We start from the raw sequence: 15,960 nt of genomic DNA on the forward strand, positions 1-15,960 counted from the left end.
TTTAGCCGCATCGTGCTAAGGAGTGTGGGTTCGATTCCCGCCTCAGGCCGAAAAACTTTTCGAGAGGAATGTTTTCCGACTGTGCCACTGGGCGTTGCATGCTAGTCCGTTGTCTAGTGTGGTGCTTCCTTCAAAGGGCAAATAGCCCAATGTAAGCATTAACGTGTAGTGTCTTTTTTTTTTTTCAATTTATTGGTACAATATTCTTGGTAGTGCTGCAGATGGATGAAAACTGTGTGTTGGTCACTGAAAAACATTATTGGCGAGGATAATTACCACTCATTCTGCAGTGATTATGATCTAGAGTGCGATATCGCATCACTGCTGTTGGTTGTCAGATCAAAATGATATTGATAGTTCGCAACTGATATTGATAGTTTCAGTACATCAGCCATCAGCTGATATGACTGATATTGTGCAACTCTGGGCGTAACTTCAAAACGAACATTACGATTTTTTTTTCATTTTTCCCGGGCATGCGGTTTAAATTTAGAAATTGACTGATGAGCACTGAATTGATAGAGTTCTTTTTTCTTGACAATAAAGTTCCGGGGAGCACCGTGTAGAAGGTATATACCTCCCTTCGTATTTCGTACGTGAGCCTTCTGGTTAACCGGGAAGGACTCATCGTTTTTATACCATCTTTACCGACAACTTATCGCTTTGTCTCCGAACAATGGTCGCACCCGGTTTTGTCTGTATGACCATCAAAGTGGACCCGACAGCCAGATTGCGCTGGAGCAGATTCCAGGAGACTGACGCTTTTTCTCAATTTAGATAAATCTTCGCTCGGGTTTCACATTTAATTCTAACTAAGTGAAATACCGCCCTAGTTGGTCCTTTGCTAGAATGTGGGCGTTGGGAAACAGACGAAATGCGTTGTGCGGTTGACAGTTTTCGTGATTGATACCGTCAATTGTGATGTGTACGAAAATGTTTCCTACAGTATCTATCTTCGGTGTGGAAAGTCATGTGGAGTTACAGTTGTACGCTTTGGTCACAGTACTTGAACGTGCCGTTGTCCATCTGGGTTGCTCGGTGAATCCAATCCGGAGGCGTTTCATATGTGAAAATAGTGCTCCTATTACGAGGGACAGATTTCATCCCTATCCGGTTGATTGGTACCCAGATGGTTTCCGTTGGTGTTCGTTCCGTTCGGTAGCATGATGATTGTGGTTTCTTGGATATTTCTGAAAGAAAAGTAATGAATGTGATGGAATGATGGATTTTTTTTACAGAGTCTAGAGTAACTAAGACAAAATATACAATGATTTCCATGAAGTTATACGCTAAAGGCCATTTTAATTTAGTAAAACACTAATTCAATTTTGGCCTTCCTTGACTGGTTTTTTTTTGTTTATCAATGACACTTTACACCAGAAGGGTGCATTCGTGTCGGATGAAATTAAAAACATAACTTATTTACAAATACACGTTTCACAATTCAATTCATTTACAATTTCACATACAGTCTGGTATCATGTAGGGGAAGACGGAGTAAAACCGCCCGCCTAAGCAATTTAATTCATTTGTTGTAACGAATGCGAAGTTTCTACAATCAGCAGCTTTAGCGCCACCCTCAGAGATTGAGAGACTGCTGTTGCGTTTGGTGAGCTCGGCTTTGAGACTCTAAATCAGGGCGGGTAGTTACGGTTCAAACACCCGAATCCACCTTGGCAGTCCACAAAACAGGTACCAAAAAATTGGGTCCCTAATCTAATAATCGAAATAATAAGAGGTTAATCGATTTCCCCGCAGCAATGTGATCTAAAATTTTGAAAATCCCAACACCCTAGTGGTAGCGTCACGTGATAAGACGAGGAACCTTGAGCCACAAATCCTAACTATTCTTGAATGTCTGGTATTTTATTTTAGCTATCGGTTCATTCCCCACAGTGACGTCACTGTGTCTATGGTTTTACAATGGTACCTTAAATCTAGTCAAACCTGGTTTACTGGATCGCTATGGTCGGCTGTTGGTTGTATGGGCAAGGCATGGACAGCGGCTCGGAAGTATTCGACTGCTGCACTCGTGTCGGTGCAGAACACTAACAGCACGTCGAAGGAGACTCGCACGGTGATGATTCGAGCGCTGGCGGTGTAATTCTGAGGCGGTGTGTGTCCGATACTTTGTGTAACGACGATTGCTTCGTATTCCAACCACGGGAGGGCGCCACTAGATTCGACGGTGTACCGCGTGACTTTTCTTGGGTGGTGTTACGTACGTGGGCCGGTGGGAGAAGAGTTTCGTTCAATTGGGAAATGGCACCGTACACTGGTGCTAACTGGTTCTCTCTCCGAAATACACCCTGACCTGGTCGGTCCTGGTGGTCGGTTTAGATCACGCGATTGTTGATCTTTTAATCGCTTCAAACAATACACAGTTGTATCGGCGCTGCGGAAAAGAAATTAGCATCTCATTTACCCTGCTACTTATTTGAGGCTATCTCCTTTACCCAAACATCTCGAATCGAAACGGGGTGTCCTTGAGTTCCCAAGTAACAATTCCACAGCAACTTGGCTTTCGTGAGGATTTATTAATGTTTTATGACAGTTACGTGATTGCTCTAATACTTAGAGGCGACATTTATGATATTGATAATTCGGATGATATTTTGTAATTCGGCTCCTGGCTGTTTTCAAAACCTTTTAGAGCCAAAACATAAAGTCAAAATTTTGTGGCTACAAAAACTGCTTTATTGCAGCATACAATACCTTATTTCAACTGCTTGCCATGGCTGAACGACTTTTATTTGTTATGTATATGATAAAAGACTCATATAATACATCTTGTTGTCATAAAAGCTGCTTTTAAGCTGCATGACTTCCACTTGGTTTCTGATAACTTACCTTATTTATTCCTTCAAAACAGTATTAGGACTCATAAGATGTGAAAACACTATTTGCATTGCAAATTTAATACTTACCACACCAATATAACGTCACTAACATTGTGTTATTACCAAGGAACACATATTCCTAATGGTAGAATGCAAAACTGATATGCGTTTTCATTTTTTGCGTATTTTCTTCAAAACAGCACGCCCGAACTGTCAAACTATGTTAAATGCTGCTTAGTCACCATAAAAAGCGATTTTACATCAACAAATGCCGAATCATAACAGTGTGCCCTTATTTATGTATTTATAATTACAAAACAGCATTTGTCGATGGCAATCTATCAATTATGGTTCCGCCATATTAATTACACTTCGGTTGCCACAATTTCACTTTTTCAAATCATATTATCTCCATGAATTCGCTCGTGAGATGCTATGGTGTGATGATTTAACTGACTGAATATAATTTAAAGCACATTTACTGCCCAGTCAAACCAAGAAATGTTGAATTCTTCACCTGGCGGTTATTTTAGCAAATGCTAAATAACTAGAAATATGCCACTTTCAGAGGGGGCACAGGCAAATTTACTTCTTTCTCATCACATTTCACAGTAAATCTCACTCGGCACTAACGGTTCGAGCACTATATCCAAATAAATCACTGCAAATGAAAAGCACTGAGAAATAAATTATCACAGACGTGTTTTAAATATTATTTTGTTTTGTTTACGTTGGAATAAATTCGGCAATAGTTATGATAAAATCATTTTCAAGATGAAGCGACATTCATCCAGAAAAGGTGGCCTCAAAATAGCTACCACAAATGCTATTTTGCTTTATTCGTGTGACTTAATTATACTCTTCATAGCCTCTTTCAGAGTGGGCCAACTAGTCACGTTCTTATCTACAAGAGGTTTTGGGGGATGCGATGAAGGCAACCGTGCCTTGACCATGGTTTTATGGGCGTTTATTTATAGCACCCTGGAAGTAATTCGTAAAACTAAAATTGTTACTTGGGTTGTTTGTCATTTTTAGCCTATCTTTTCCCCAAAATTTCGGATCTCTGCAAAGTGTGCATGCGTAAATGAGATCGGCGGGTGGAACTCACAGCAATATGTTTTTTTTTCGTGCGCAAAGCAGTTCCTCGTTTCACATAGAGATGGCGCACAGTGCTTTGACGTATGGCACTTGGGGACAAAAGTCAGAATTGGATGTTTAATGCGATTTTGACATACAAAGTTGAGGAGGAACTCGTTATGCACAAAAAAACTCATTATTGGCATGAATGACACTTATTACATCAATAATGGCATAAGTGGCTTATACGCCACGTTTTACATTTGACACCATAGAACAGTGCTCGCTTTTGAATAAATGTTTAAAATTAAAACGCATGAAAAAGTACTTGAGTTGTTTGCATAAACGATGTATGTAGTATGCGTAACCATAAAAGTGTCTCAAAAACCATTTTTTTATGAAATATTGAAGCACGGATTATTACATCGAATAAAATGAAACCCAATTAAAAAGGTTATATAAATTTTATTTTTATTAGCAATACAATTCATTTACCAGCTATTATTCATCCAAAACAGATTAATCGAATCATTATTTTCTTTTCTACAAAGAAAATTGAAATGTTGTGGGTTTCTGTTTGATGATTATTAGAAACAATTTGATACATAGGTTACGAACGCGAGTTCTTCAGGTTCATTGTTGTTGATGAGGTATTTATATAGGGTTTTCTTGAACATTCATTGAACGGTACGAAAGGCCTTCCCATGCAGCCGAACTGGAAAACTCTGCATCGTCAATTTTCTGAATGCGCGGAAGCTAAACTGGCTTTGCTAATCAGTCGGAGTTTTGCTTCACAAAATATCGTACATTTAGCCCATTTTTGGTGTGTTTTGCAAACAATAAAATTTGCAAATCGTCTTTAGCATGTTCTCAAATATCTGGAGGAAGGAATCAGTGCCATAACAACTTTACATGAAATCCACAACATGATTTTTTTTCGGATCGGCAGAATACTATTGCTCAAAACAATCTTTATTGATAATTGTGGCAGCATAACCCAAAAATCATAAAATGACATACAATCGACAAACATATGCAGCTGGAATCACTTTCAGAATTCAAAAAATATTTCAAATTTTATTTTAAAGTGGATTTTAGAAAGGTACTTTGAGGTACTTTTTTGTATGGGCTAGAAGAAGATAGGCGTTTTAATTTTCAACTGTATTAAAGAGCTTATTCTTCAGAAGCATCTTTTTCTACAATTTTTCAAATATATCACAGAAAATTAGATGGAATGACTCCTACTTGCTTGTTTCAACACGATCCATAACGATTTTCACTTTGAAAATACAATAAGAATAGGAATAAAGCGAATTGAAGAGGGATTGGATTGACACAAAAACAATGAATAATATATAACGATGATACTACTTGTCAAAACGTGATGTTTTGGTTTGTTTTGATAAGCGCACGAACTTTCTAGTATCCGTACTACACTAGAGTGGTTCAAAAAATCGTTTTTGCTCCACACCGCTCATTCGATTCTAGATCAAATTCTGAGTGTCCTCCCAAAATTTGAGCTCATTTGGATGAAAACTGAGACTGCACAAGCCCTTTATAGTTTATATGGGAATTACTATGAGAAAAGCAACCAATTCATTCAATTGGTCGTAGTGTTTGCCCATGTGCTCTTGGGGATTAGAACTACGTTGATACTGTGAGATACAACAATCAGCTGCAACTTTGCCGAAGACCGTTTTCAAATCGGACGCCTCAGTAATTAGTTATTGATTTATATCCAGTCACAAATTCTTCAGCAGTGCTCATTTAACTTCTGAACAGGCAACATTGCTGCACGTGGCGCGAAAGATAGCACGCACAAATCATGGCTACTATGTTTTACTGCATATATCCAGTGATGCCTGCAGAACAGCCCAATAATTGTAGCCAAAGTTTTACAACTCAATCAAAAATCAATAACTAATTACTGGGGCGTCCCATTTAAAAACGGTCTTCGGCAAAGTTGCAGCTGATTGTTGTATCTCACAGTAGCAACGTAGTTCTAATCCCCAAGAGCACATGGGCAAACACCATGACCGATTAAATGTATTGGTTGCTTTTCTCATAGTAATTCCCATATAAACTTTAAAGGGCTTGTGCAGTCTCAGTTTTCATCCAAATGAGCTCAAATTTTGGGAGGACACTCAGAATTTGATCTAGAATCGAATGAGCGGTGTGGAGCAAAAACGATTTTTTGAACCACTCTAGTACTACACGCTCTAAATATATGTCAACATCATGGCCTACTTGATTCTGTCGAATATGAAAGTTGATTTTTTGACTTTTGTCCAAGGGACGAAGCACTGTGTGGCGCACTCAGCATTTGAAAATAAATGAAGCTTCATTCGCTTGTAAAGCTTCACTACTAAAGGTAGGTTCACAATGGGTGTTACATTATCAAAATCAAGAATCAATAAATCCTTTCTCGACGCAGTATATCGTTTTTTCAAGCATTAGGATAAAACCTCGTTAACGATGTTTTGCCAATTTACTCGGTCCATGGCTGTGTCTCTCCAACTTCGTTTTTGGCCCACGTTCTCCAGATCTTGTTGCACCTGATCAAGCCACCTCGATTGCTGTGCTCCCCGCCTTCTTATGCCAACCGGATTCGACGCGAACACCATCTTTGTAGGATTGTTGTCCGGTAGTCTTGCAACATGCCCTGCCCAGCGCACCCTTCCGGCTTTCGCAACCTTCTGGATACTGGGTTTGCCGTAGAGCCCAGAGAGCTCGTGGTTCATTCTCCGCCGCCACACACCGTTCTCCTGCACTCCGCCAAAGATCGTCCTAAGCAACCTTCGTTCGAACACTCCAAGTGCTTGCAGGTCCTCTTCCAGCATGCCCAGACAACCAGAAGTCGCATAACAGTTTTCATAAACTAAGTCGCATAAGTGTACAAACTAGTTCGCAATAAAATTTACGCACTCGCATTTCATGTTATTTTTCATCATATAAAATATGCACATATATCGCCTCCACTTTTGTACGTATAAAGCTTTTTCGCAACATCTTATACGTGAAACTTTGCGCATATAAGCATCGCATAACGCAAAAGGTGATTTCGTTATACGTCATTCTGGTTGTCTGGGTTGTCCATGCTTCATGTTCATAGAGGACCACCAGTCTAATAAGCGTTTTTGTATATGGTACATTTGATGCGGGGGTGAATCTTTCTCGACCACACTTCTTCTGGAGCCCATAGCACGACTTCCACTGATGATGCGTCCCCGTATTTCACGACTAACGTTGTTATCAGCCGTTAACAAGGATCCGAGGTTAACCAAAAGTATCCCCGTTTATCGTAACTCTGCTTCCTAGGCGGGCTCTGTCGCGCTCGGTTCCGCCTATCAGCATGTACTTTGTTTTTTATGCATTCACTCCCAGGCCGACTTTTGGCGCTTCACGTTTCAGGCGGGTGTACAGGTCTGCCACCGTTCCAAATGTTCTGCAGACAATATCAATATCATCCATGAAGCAAACAAATTGGCTGGATCTTGTGAAAATCGTACCTCGGTTATTGAACCCGGCTCTCCGCATGACACCTTCTAGCGCGATTTTGAACAGCAGGCACGAAAGTCCATCATTCTGTCGAAGTCCCCGGCGGGATTCGAACGAACTGGAGTGTTCGCCCGAAATCTTCACGCTATTTTGCAAACCGTCCATCGTTGCTCTTATTAGTCTTGTGAGCTTCCCGGGAAAGCTGTACTCGTCTATGATTTTCCATAGCTCTTCGTGGTCGGTGCTATCATTAACCGCTTTAAAATCGATGAACAGGTGATGCGTTGGGACTTGGTATTCACGGCATTTCTGGAGGATTTGCCGTACAGTGAAGATTTGGTCCGTCGTCGAGCGGCCGTTGATGAAACCAGCTTGATAACTTCCCACAAACTTATTTGCTAATGGTGATAGACGACGGAAGATAATATGGGATAGCACTTTGTAGGCGGCATTCAGGATAGTGATCGCACGATAGTTTTCACACTCCAGCTTGTCGCCCTTCTTGTAGATGGGGCATATGACCCCTTGCTTCCACTCCTCCGGCAGCTGAACTGATTCCCAGATTCTGACAATCAGCCGGTGCAGACAGGCGGCCAACCTCTCCGGGTCCATTTTGATGAGTTCAGCTCCAATACCATCCTTACCAGCGGCCTTGTTATTCTTGAGCTGGTTGATGGCATCCTTAACTTCCCTCAATGTGGGGGCAGGTTGGTTTCCTTCATCCGTCGTGCTGACGTTGTCACTTCCTCCGCTGTCGTGACCCTCTGCGCCTGTGTTCTCCGTGCCATTCAGGTGTTCATCGTAGTGCTGCTTCCACCTTTCAATCACCTCACGTCCGTCCGTCAAGATGCTTCCGTCCTTATCCTTACACATTTCGGAACGGAAGTAGGTGCTACGAATGGCCATGTTCTTGGAGGTGGGGGCTGAACTTTCCAATCGTCGGTCTGAACTCCTTCTCCTGGCCAACCTGAGCGTTTAAATCTCCTATGATGATCTTGACGTCGTGGCTTGGGCAGCGGTTGTACTCGCGTTCGACCTGCGCGTAAAATGCGTCCTTGTCATCATCAGTGCTTCCGGAGTGAGGGCTATGCACGTTTATGATGATGAAGATGAAGAACCGGCCTTTGAGCCTCAACTTGCACATTCTTTCGTTGATCGGCCACCACCCGATCACGCGCCTTTGCTTATCACCCATCACTATAAAAGCTGTTTCCAGCTCACGTGTGTTGCCGCAGCTCTGGTAGATGGTATGATTACCTCTAAACGTTTTCACCAACGAACCTGCCCAGCACACCTCCTGCAGCGCTACGATATCGAAACCGCGGATTTTCAGTACATCGGAGAGTATGCGTGTGCTTCCGATGAAGTTGAGAGATTTGCAGTTCCACGTACCGAATTTCCTATCGCTAGCCTATTTTCTTCGCTGTGGTCTTTGCCGATTGCTCTGGTTCGTATTCTCTCGTTGACGTTTCTGTGCTGGTGTATTTTTGCGGTTGGCTTGCAGGGCCTGACACTAATCCTTAGATTTTCAGAGGACCATTCCCCCTAAATGTTCGGAGGGCCATAGTGCGCAGTTAGCTTAGAGTCCTTCTCTGGCACTCGGACGATGATCAGCCGCCCCTGACAATGGGAACAGACGCTGTTGTGAGCCGCTCCTTACATGGAGTACAAACGCTCAAGGTTTACAGAAGTAAAAGCAAAAGCAAACCCCCCCTTTCCTGTCAGCATACAACCAGAGTTATCACCGGGGTTGGCTACCCAATCTTCCCTAAGGTTACTCATACCCTTGCCAGTACCACGAGGAGGTAGGGATAGGAGTTGCTGGGCAAGAGGCTAAGGACCACATAATTGGGTCTATTTTATTATTGTAGGTACGCGAGGTATCAATGGTACGCCATGCTCAGCCATTTACCATGTCCCATTGGCAACGTATGGTTTATGTTATTGCCCTCAGAGCATCGCCGGGGCTAGGAGTGTCAACAGCTGGTTGCTGTCCTCCAAGGCGTGCAGGCAACTTGCCGAATCCGTTAGGATGATCACCTCGTTTCGAATGTTTGAGATTGAAACCGCTTTATTCATTGCATACGCTTCTGCAGAGAAAGCGCTGCATTCCTTCGGAAGACTAAAAGTTCCGGAGATGCCATTGTAATAAGAAGCGGTTCCAACCGTGTCTCTACACTTCGAACGACGGTCGAGTTGTGGAAGCGGGTCGACAAAAGTTGCTGGACGACTGGGCGTACTTTCTTCGGTGGATCCCGGCTCGTATTCTCCTCTTCACGTCCCACAGAATCGAGGGTTTCCGTTCATTCCAAGCACGGTTGCCTTGCCTCACAAGTTGACCGACAGCAGGGAGTGTGTTGCTTATAAGCTCCTCCAAACGATCCGAAACGTGCCGAATCAAGGGAAGAGAGTTGTTTTGCCTGTTTTTCCCTAGAATGCGGATAGCTGTCCTCGCTATGCACTGAACCGCTAACAGTTCAAACGGTAAGGTGCCCGCTTCGGGCATGACCGAAATTATAGGGCTGGTAATAAACGCTCCAGAAGCATAGCGGACTATTTTGTTATATGCCGGGGCGAGGATCTGCAATGTTGCTGGTCCTCCTCGGCTCACCAATCTGATACCGTACGCCAGTTTTGCAGTTGCTAACGTCGATCCGACTTGCAGCAGACTTGTCCGATTGCCACGCGGTAGTTTGGCTCCGTTCATCTGGAGTATTCGCAGACGTGACTCACATGCTTTGTTCACCATTTTGCAATGCGGTTTGAATGTCAGGGTGCGATCGAGAGTGACACCTAGAACCCTCAGCCGGTTGATTTTCGACGTGATTTCGGGCTGCAGCAGAACACATGCGACTTGGCAGCAGACATTGCGAAGCTGACACTCTTCGCTCATCTACATACAGTCTTCACGACGGCCTGCAACTTCGTGTGTAGCCCTTAGATTTTTGCCTCTTTAACGACGAGGAGGATGTCGTCGGCGTATAGGAGTATGTCAACTCCATTCGGCAGTATCCGTAAGATAGGCTGCAACGCCACTAGGAACTGCGTTACGGATAACACTGATCCTTGCGACAAACCATATTCCAGCTTGTACTGGACGTGTAACCACCCAACGACACATGAAACGTTCGCTCCGAGAGGAAGCTTTGCAGAAGGTTCATCATCCGACCACGTATCCGCCATGATTTCAGGGTGCGAAGTATAACGTGTCACCAGGTGGTGTCGTATGCTTTCGACAGATCCAGAGACGCTATCAAACAGTGCTCGTCGGCGTTCGGTATCGACCTCTCCAGCTCGGCGTGCTGACGCTTGTCAAGTCGTCCGTTCGACTCCAGCTCCGTGATTAAACGACGGTTGACAATTCGCTCAAGTGTCTTCGCAATGCAGCTTGTCAGCGAAATAGATCGGAAGGCAGCAGTACCGGAATCTTGACAGTTCGGCTTCGGTATTGGAACGACGAGGGCATTCCGCCAGCTGGCAGGAAACTCATCATTGCGCCAGATTTTGTTCAGTAGCTCCAGCAGTACAAACTTTACGGACACGGGAAGACGTTGAAGCTGCCATTTTCGCCATCTGAAGCGATGGAGGGTAGCTAAAGGTCGCCGATCTTTCGCCGTAATACGTCGCCAGTACTTCCGCTACTTCTTCGGGGCTGTCCGTGAATCCGTTTAGCCGTTTAAGAGCAACTAAGCGTCTCGTCCGATTTTCACGCAGTGTGTTAACCGTGCGCCACAGTTCGGTCGTCGAAATGTGCGGAAAGATCTTCCCTACGAAGCTTTCCCGCGATTTCTCCTTCGCTTCTTTAATTGCCTTTCGCACCTCCGCTTTCGCTGCTTGGAATTCCGCCAACGCTTCAGGCTGTTCCGGGTTGACCTGTTGTAGACGTCGGAGCAATCGAAGACACTTTCTTCGCCGAAAAATTGCTGCTTTTACCTCGGGGCACCACCACGGTACCGCTTTTGGCCACTAGTTCGCGGGATGGACTGAGTCGCTCCTGAAAATATTTTTTCGGTGAAGCTATCTACATCCCACTCGATCTCTGGACGGATAGTTTCTGCTGTAATTTGTTCATATATTGTCCAGTCATCTTGGCTGTAGAGCCATTTTCGCCGCGTTGTTTGCTGACATGACCACCCGGGTATGGACACCGCAATGGAAGTGATCGCTGCCGTGCGTGTCTGATACGATCCGGCAGGTAAAACTCTGAGCAGATGGTCACATCAATCGCCGAAGTGTTGCCAGAAGCAGGGTCGATGCGAGTTGCTGAGCCATCATTCAGGATAACCATTTGCTTTGTCGACGTTGTTTCAGCTATGAATCGCCCAAGCGCGCTTGAATGATGCGATGTGATGGGCGTTGAAAATCGGACCCTCTAACTCTAACTGATCGAATAGTTCCCCCATTGCGGTCTGACACTGAGCTGAACTCGACGGAACGTATATTGACACAACGGTTGCCTGGATCAGCGCGTGAAGGCAAGCAGCAACAAGATGCAGAGAGCTATCGACTTGGATGCGTTCGAACGGTATGCCTTGCCGAATGGCAAGACCTACACCAAGTTGCCAGTAGTTAGTGTTCCTCGACTGTAGCAGAACCGTGTAGTTTTTTTTAAAGAAGGCCGGCGAAACAACAGTCCGGTTTACCTTAGTCTCCTGCAAAGCTACGAAGCATGGTTCGTGGTCGGAGATGAGCAGCTTTAGCTCGCTGATGTTGGCCCTAAGACCATATTCCACTGGAGGGCGAAGCAGCCGCCGGAGCGACTATCCGTTGCTGATCGTGTGGTGGATGACGAGGTTGATGTTCTTCGGATCAGCGGGTCTGTTGTGGGAGAAAGAGAATGGCCTTCTCCGAGAGATGGGAGAGAAAGATAGCAACAACAGCAGCAGCAACCGTTTGCGATGGGAAATTAGAAACACTGACCTATGGGACGTCTTGCCCCACAGTGCCAGCCATTGTCGGAACAACTACACGACTGATTCCAGAAACACCGGCAAAAGCTGGCACTGGGACTGGAACTTTGTGTAGTATCGTCGGTGTTCTCGTTGTTGGTTTCGATACTGTTGCTTGATGTTGGTACATAGTGGATAGTACCTCGGTGGTTCTGCAATGTCGTGGTGTCGTGTGGGATTCCAACGGCTACTGAGGTGAACTCGTCATCAACGCACAGTGGCCGCATCCCATACAAATGCTGGCCAAAAGTACAATTCTCATTCAAAACGTTCAAAAATGCTAATTATATGACAAAACATGACTTTTAGAGGTAATTTGATAGAAATAGTCGCTGAAACAGAAAATCGATATTTCCGGTACATTTGACATAATTACTTTAAAATAGCACATTTTTTTTAATTCACGCAATGAAATCCGTATCCAAATCAAAATCAAATGAAACGTCATTATTTCGATGCCAATTTGAAGTTAAATATCGTGGGCAAGCTCGAGGTGGTTTTTGAATCTATTCAGGAGCTTATAATGGAGAAAAATGCAATATTTATATCAAGTAAAATGGTCCAATGGGCTGATTCGTAGTGTAACTAAAAAATATTTTTTCTTATCTTGGCGCAAAAAAGCGCAAGTTAAGCCATAGTACATCGAATACTATGGAATATTTGCCACACATTGAGGGGTAAGGGGTCATTTTAGAGCGTTTCCCAGATATCTTGCACCACCTTTGAAAAAATGCCTCATTTTTGAAGCAGCTCTATATTATACACTTCTTGACTTTCTCAAATAGTGAACATGTCAAATATGGTTCGAAATATCTTCAAAACATAGCCTTAGGTATATTCTTTCGAATGAGACCGGTTGAGAAAGATTTGGCCATGATTTAGTACAGAAACTGCAATTTCTATAGAACAACCTTAACGAAATTCGAAAAATCCAAAAGGGTCAATTTCAGCTGACATCTCTCCAGGTCACATGCTGTTAAAAATCCAAATATACACCGATCGATCTGAAACTTTGGGTCATTCTGATTCAATACTGAAGAAAGCAGGAAAAAATATTCCAGAAGGAATTTGCAAATTTCATTTTTTTTGACTTTTGGCCAGCCTTAGGCCACTGAGCAACGGGTTGGGGTAAGACGTCCTGAATGACTGCTTCAGCCTGCCGTACTTGCGTCTGAACCGAAAAGTCTCGTTGTCAGTGTTCGTGCGAAGGTCGTCGTTGTATTCCGAACGTTGTTCGAGGGTGGGGTTATCGAAGACGCTGGTTAGGGGGTGTCTCCGATACCTCAGACTCTTCGTCGGAATTCTTCATCTTAGTCAGGTCATGGGTGGTGGGTGCGGTCTTCCTCGGGAGCGGGCTGGTGTCTGGCGAGGTGGATGGTTTGGGGTAGATGAAGTTTGGAGGCCTTCCACGCTTGGTCTTTCTTTTTGTTGTCTTCCTGTAATCTGTCGATTTCCTTACCTTTATGGAGCATGGCCGCTTCGAGCTCCTTCAGCTTCCTCTCAAAAACGCTCTGTTGGGCCGCAACATGGGCGAAGCTACCAGTTTGTTGCTCTACGCGTTTTCTGGCCTCCGCTCACTTTCATTTTAATCACTTGCACTTCCTTTTTATATACCGGACACTGGCGATTGGTTGGCCGATGATCACCCTTGCAACTACGGCACGATGGAGCTTCACCGCATTCTTGACTGGTGAAAATCTTATTTAACTAGGTTTGCGCTACCTATATAACATTTTGCTAGTGAGACAATCCATTTGATAGTCCAGATAGCTATAGCGATTAACGCACAGTTGTTCAGTTGGTCTGAGATGAAAAACGTGGGTTCAAATCCCGCAGGTCGAACATCGGGTTTTCGGGTTGGAAATTTCCTCTACTTCCCTGAGAGTATCATCCTGTCACTCGATATACGCATGCAAAAATCGTCAATAGGCATAGAAAGCTCTCTGTTAATAACTGTGGAGGTGCTCATAAAAATAAAAACACTAAATTGAGAAGCAGGCTGTGTCCCAGTTGGGATGTAACGCCAATCGTCAAAAATGATTTATTTATAAAACTCGTGTGAACCAAATGATGTTGTTTACGTTAGAATGGATTGAATAAATTCTACCAAGCTATCAAGAAATCATTGCTTTGTGCGAGAAAATTGTGGTTATACTGAGGAAATGAGTCAAACAGATGAGCCAACTCATTAATGAGTTTTTGCCTGCTGAGTTGCGTGGTTGACAACTCACGCATTCAGTGCGCATCGTACCTTCGTGTTGTGCGTACACAAATTCTATCTGCTCTTGGAAGTTTTTGAAAAAACTACCTAAAGCAATAAAACAATACTTCTTAGTGCTACAAAAACAGTACTTTTCAGTACTAAAAAACGGTACTTTTCAATACTATTGTTTCTACTATTGATCCTTTTACGATCCTTGATACTCTATGTGCAGGGAAATCGAGAAAAGTTACTTTACGAAAAAATCCTCGATCCTGTAGGATTCGAACCCAAGACCCTCAGCTTGGTATTTAGCAGACCAAACAGCTGTGCGTTTACCACTACGGCTATTTGGGTCTCTAACTAGTTTATATGTTAAAAAGAAGAGTAGGTTTTCAGATTTTGAAATTGGATTTGGATCTTCCCAGGATTTCGGGCCAGGAAGCTAAGCTGGTGCAAGCTGCGCTATGCATTTACAAATCATTTACGATGTATTATTGTCAAATTTTCAGTCAAACTGGTAGATGGAATGATTAGAACTTTGGAGTTATCGGATCAACAGTCAGCTCTTTACAGTTTTCATTCCGGATATAGAGAGTAGGTAAAACAATATGCTGATTTAGTTTTCACCTAAGAAGCAGGGTCCCCTCTGTTCGCCGTACGTGCCGAAACGTGATACTTCCGACAATTACAATTAGTTCATCACGTAACAATTATAAATGGCTACTTTCTGTTCAAATTGGCATTCGATTCACGCCTGATGATGTACTTACACTCTGACTGATTGCGTTCCAATCCGTTTGCTAGGATACCGCCTGGACATGGTGCTCGTCATTGATGTGTCCCGGTGGCCCAGGTTATCCCCACGGCGCCGTCGAGCACTGGAAGATCCCTCACACAGCAAATACCTGGTTGTTTGTGGAAAGTAAGAAAGAAGAACATGTATTGTGTATTCCAATTAGTTGGAATTGAATTTATTGGTGGGCTGATCTAGTTGAAATAAAATATGGCTCTTGCGTTAGCAAGCTTAGCTATAACAAATTGTACGCCCATCCAACCTATGAAAGCACAGGAACAATGCTGATTGCTTTTCATTAGTGGTTAATTGCTTGTAGAGGGACGGTAGAATGGCCGGCAGGAAATTAAATTTCGCTTTGAATGCTTACCTATTGAAATGCTTGCGGAACGCTCCACTCACGCAATACAACGCAACCGGATTGGCACAACTGTTGGCAAATGACAAACAAAAGCCCACTATCCGCAATACGTGCCAAAAGTGATTATAGTCTTCCTGGGAATTTGGGCTGAAATGGGGTGAGAGAGAGAAATAAAAAGTGTCACTGGAATAGCAGAAAATCACCCCTTTTGTCAACATTAAATTGTCAGCACTTCGTTT

The 15,960-nt window shown here is 43.6% G+C and overlaps 1 protein-coding gene across 1 annotated transcript in view; it reads right to left on the reverse strand.

Moving 5' to 3' along the window:
- Window positions 1–636: 636 nt before the first annotated feature.
- LOC5578188 (neuropeptide CCHamide-1 receptor) overlaps window positions 637–15,960 on the reverse strand; it is a 196,955-nt gene continuing 181,631 nt past the window's right edge. Inside the window, exons 8-10 of the mRNA XM_021851237.1 lie at window positions 15,731–15,868; window positions 15,338–15,472; window positions 637–1,190 (exon numbers count right to left, since the gene is read on the reverse strand). Of these exons, the coding sequence (XP_021706929.1) occupies window positions 1,085–1,190; window positions 15,338–15,472; window positions 15,731–15,868 (379 nt within the window). The 3' untranslated portion in view covers window positions 637–1,084. The remainder of the gene's footprint in view (window positions 1,191–15,337; window positions 15,473–15,730; window positions 15,869–15,960) is intronic.

This window comes from Aedes aegypti, chromosome 3 (genome assembly GCF_002204515.2).
Source record: "Aedes aegypti strain LVP_AGWG chromosome 3, AaegL5.0 Primary Assembly, whole genome shotgun sequence".
In the NCBI taxonomy this organism is placed as follows: Eukaryota; Metazoa; Arthropoda; class Insecta; order Diptera; family Culicidae; genus Aedes; species Aedes aegypti.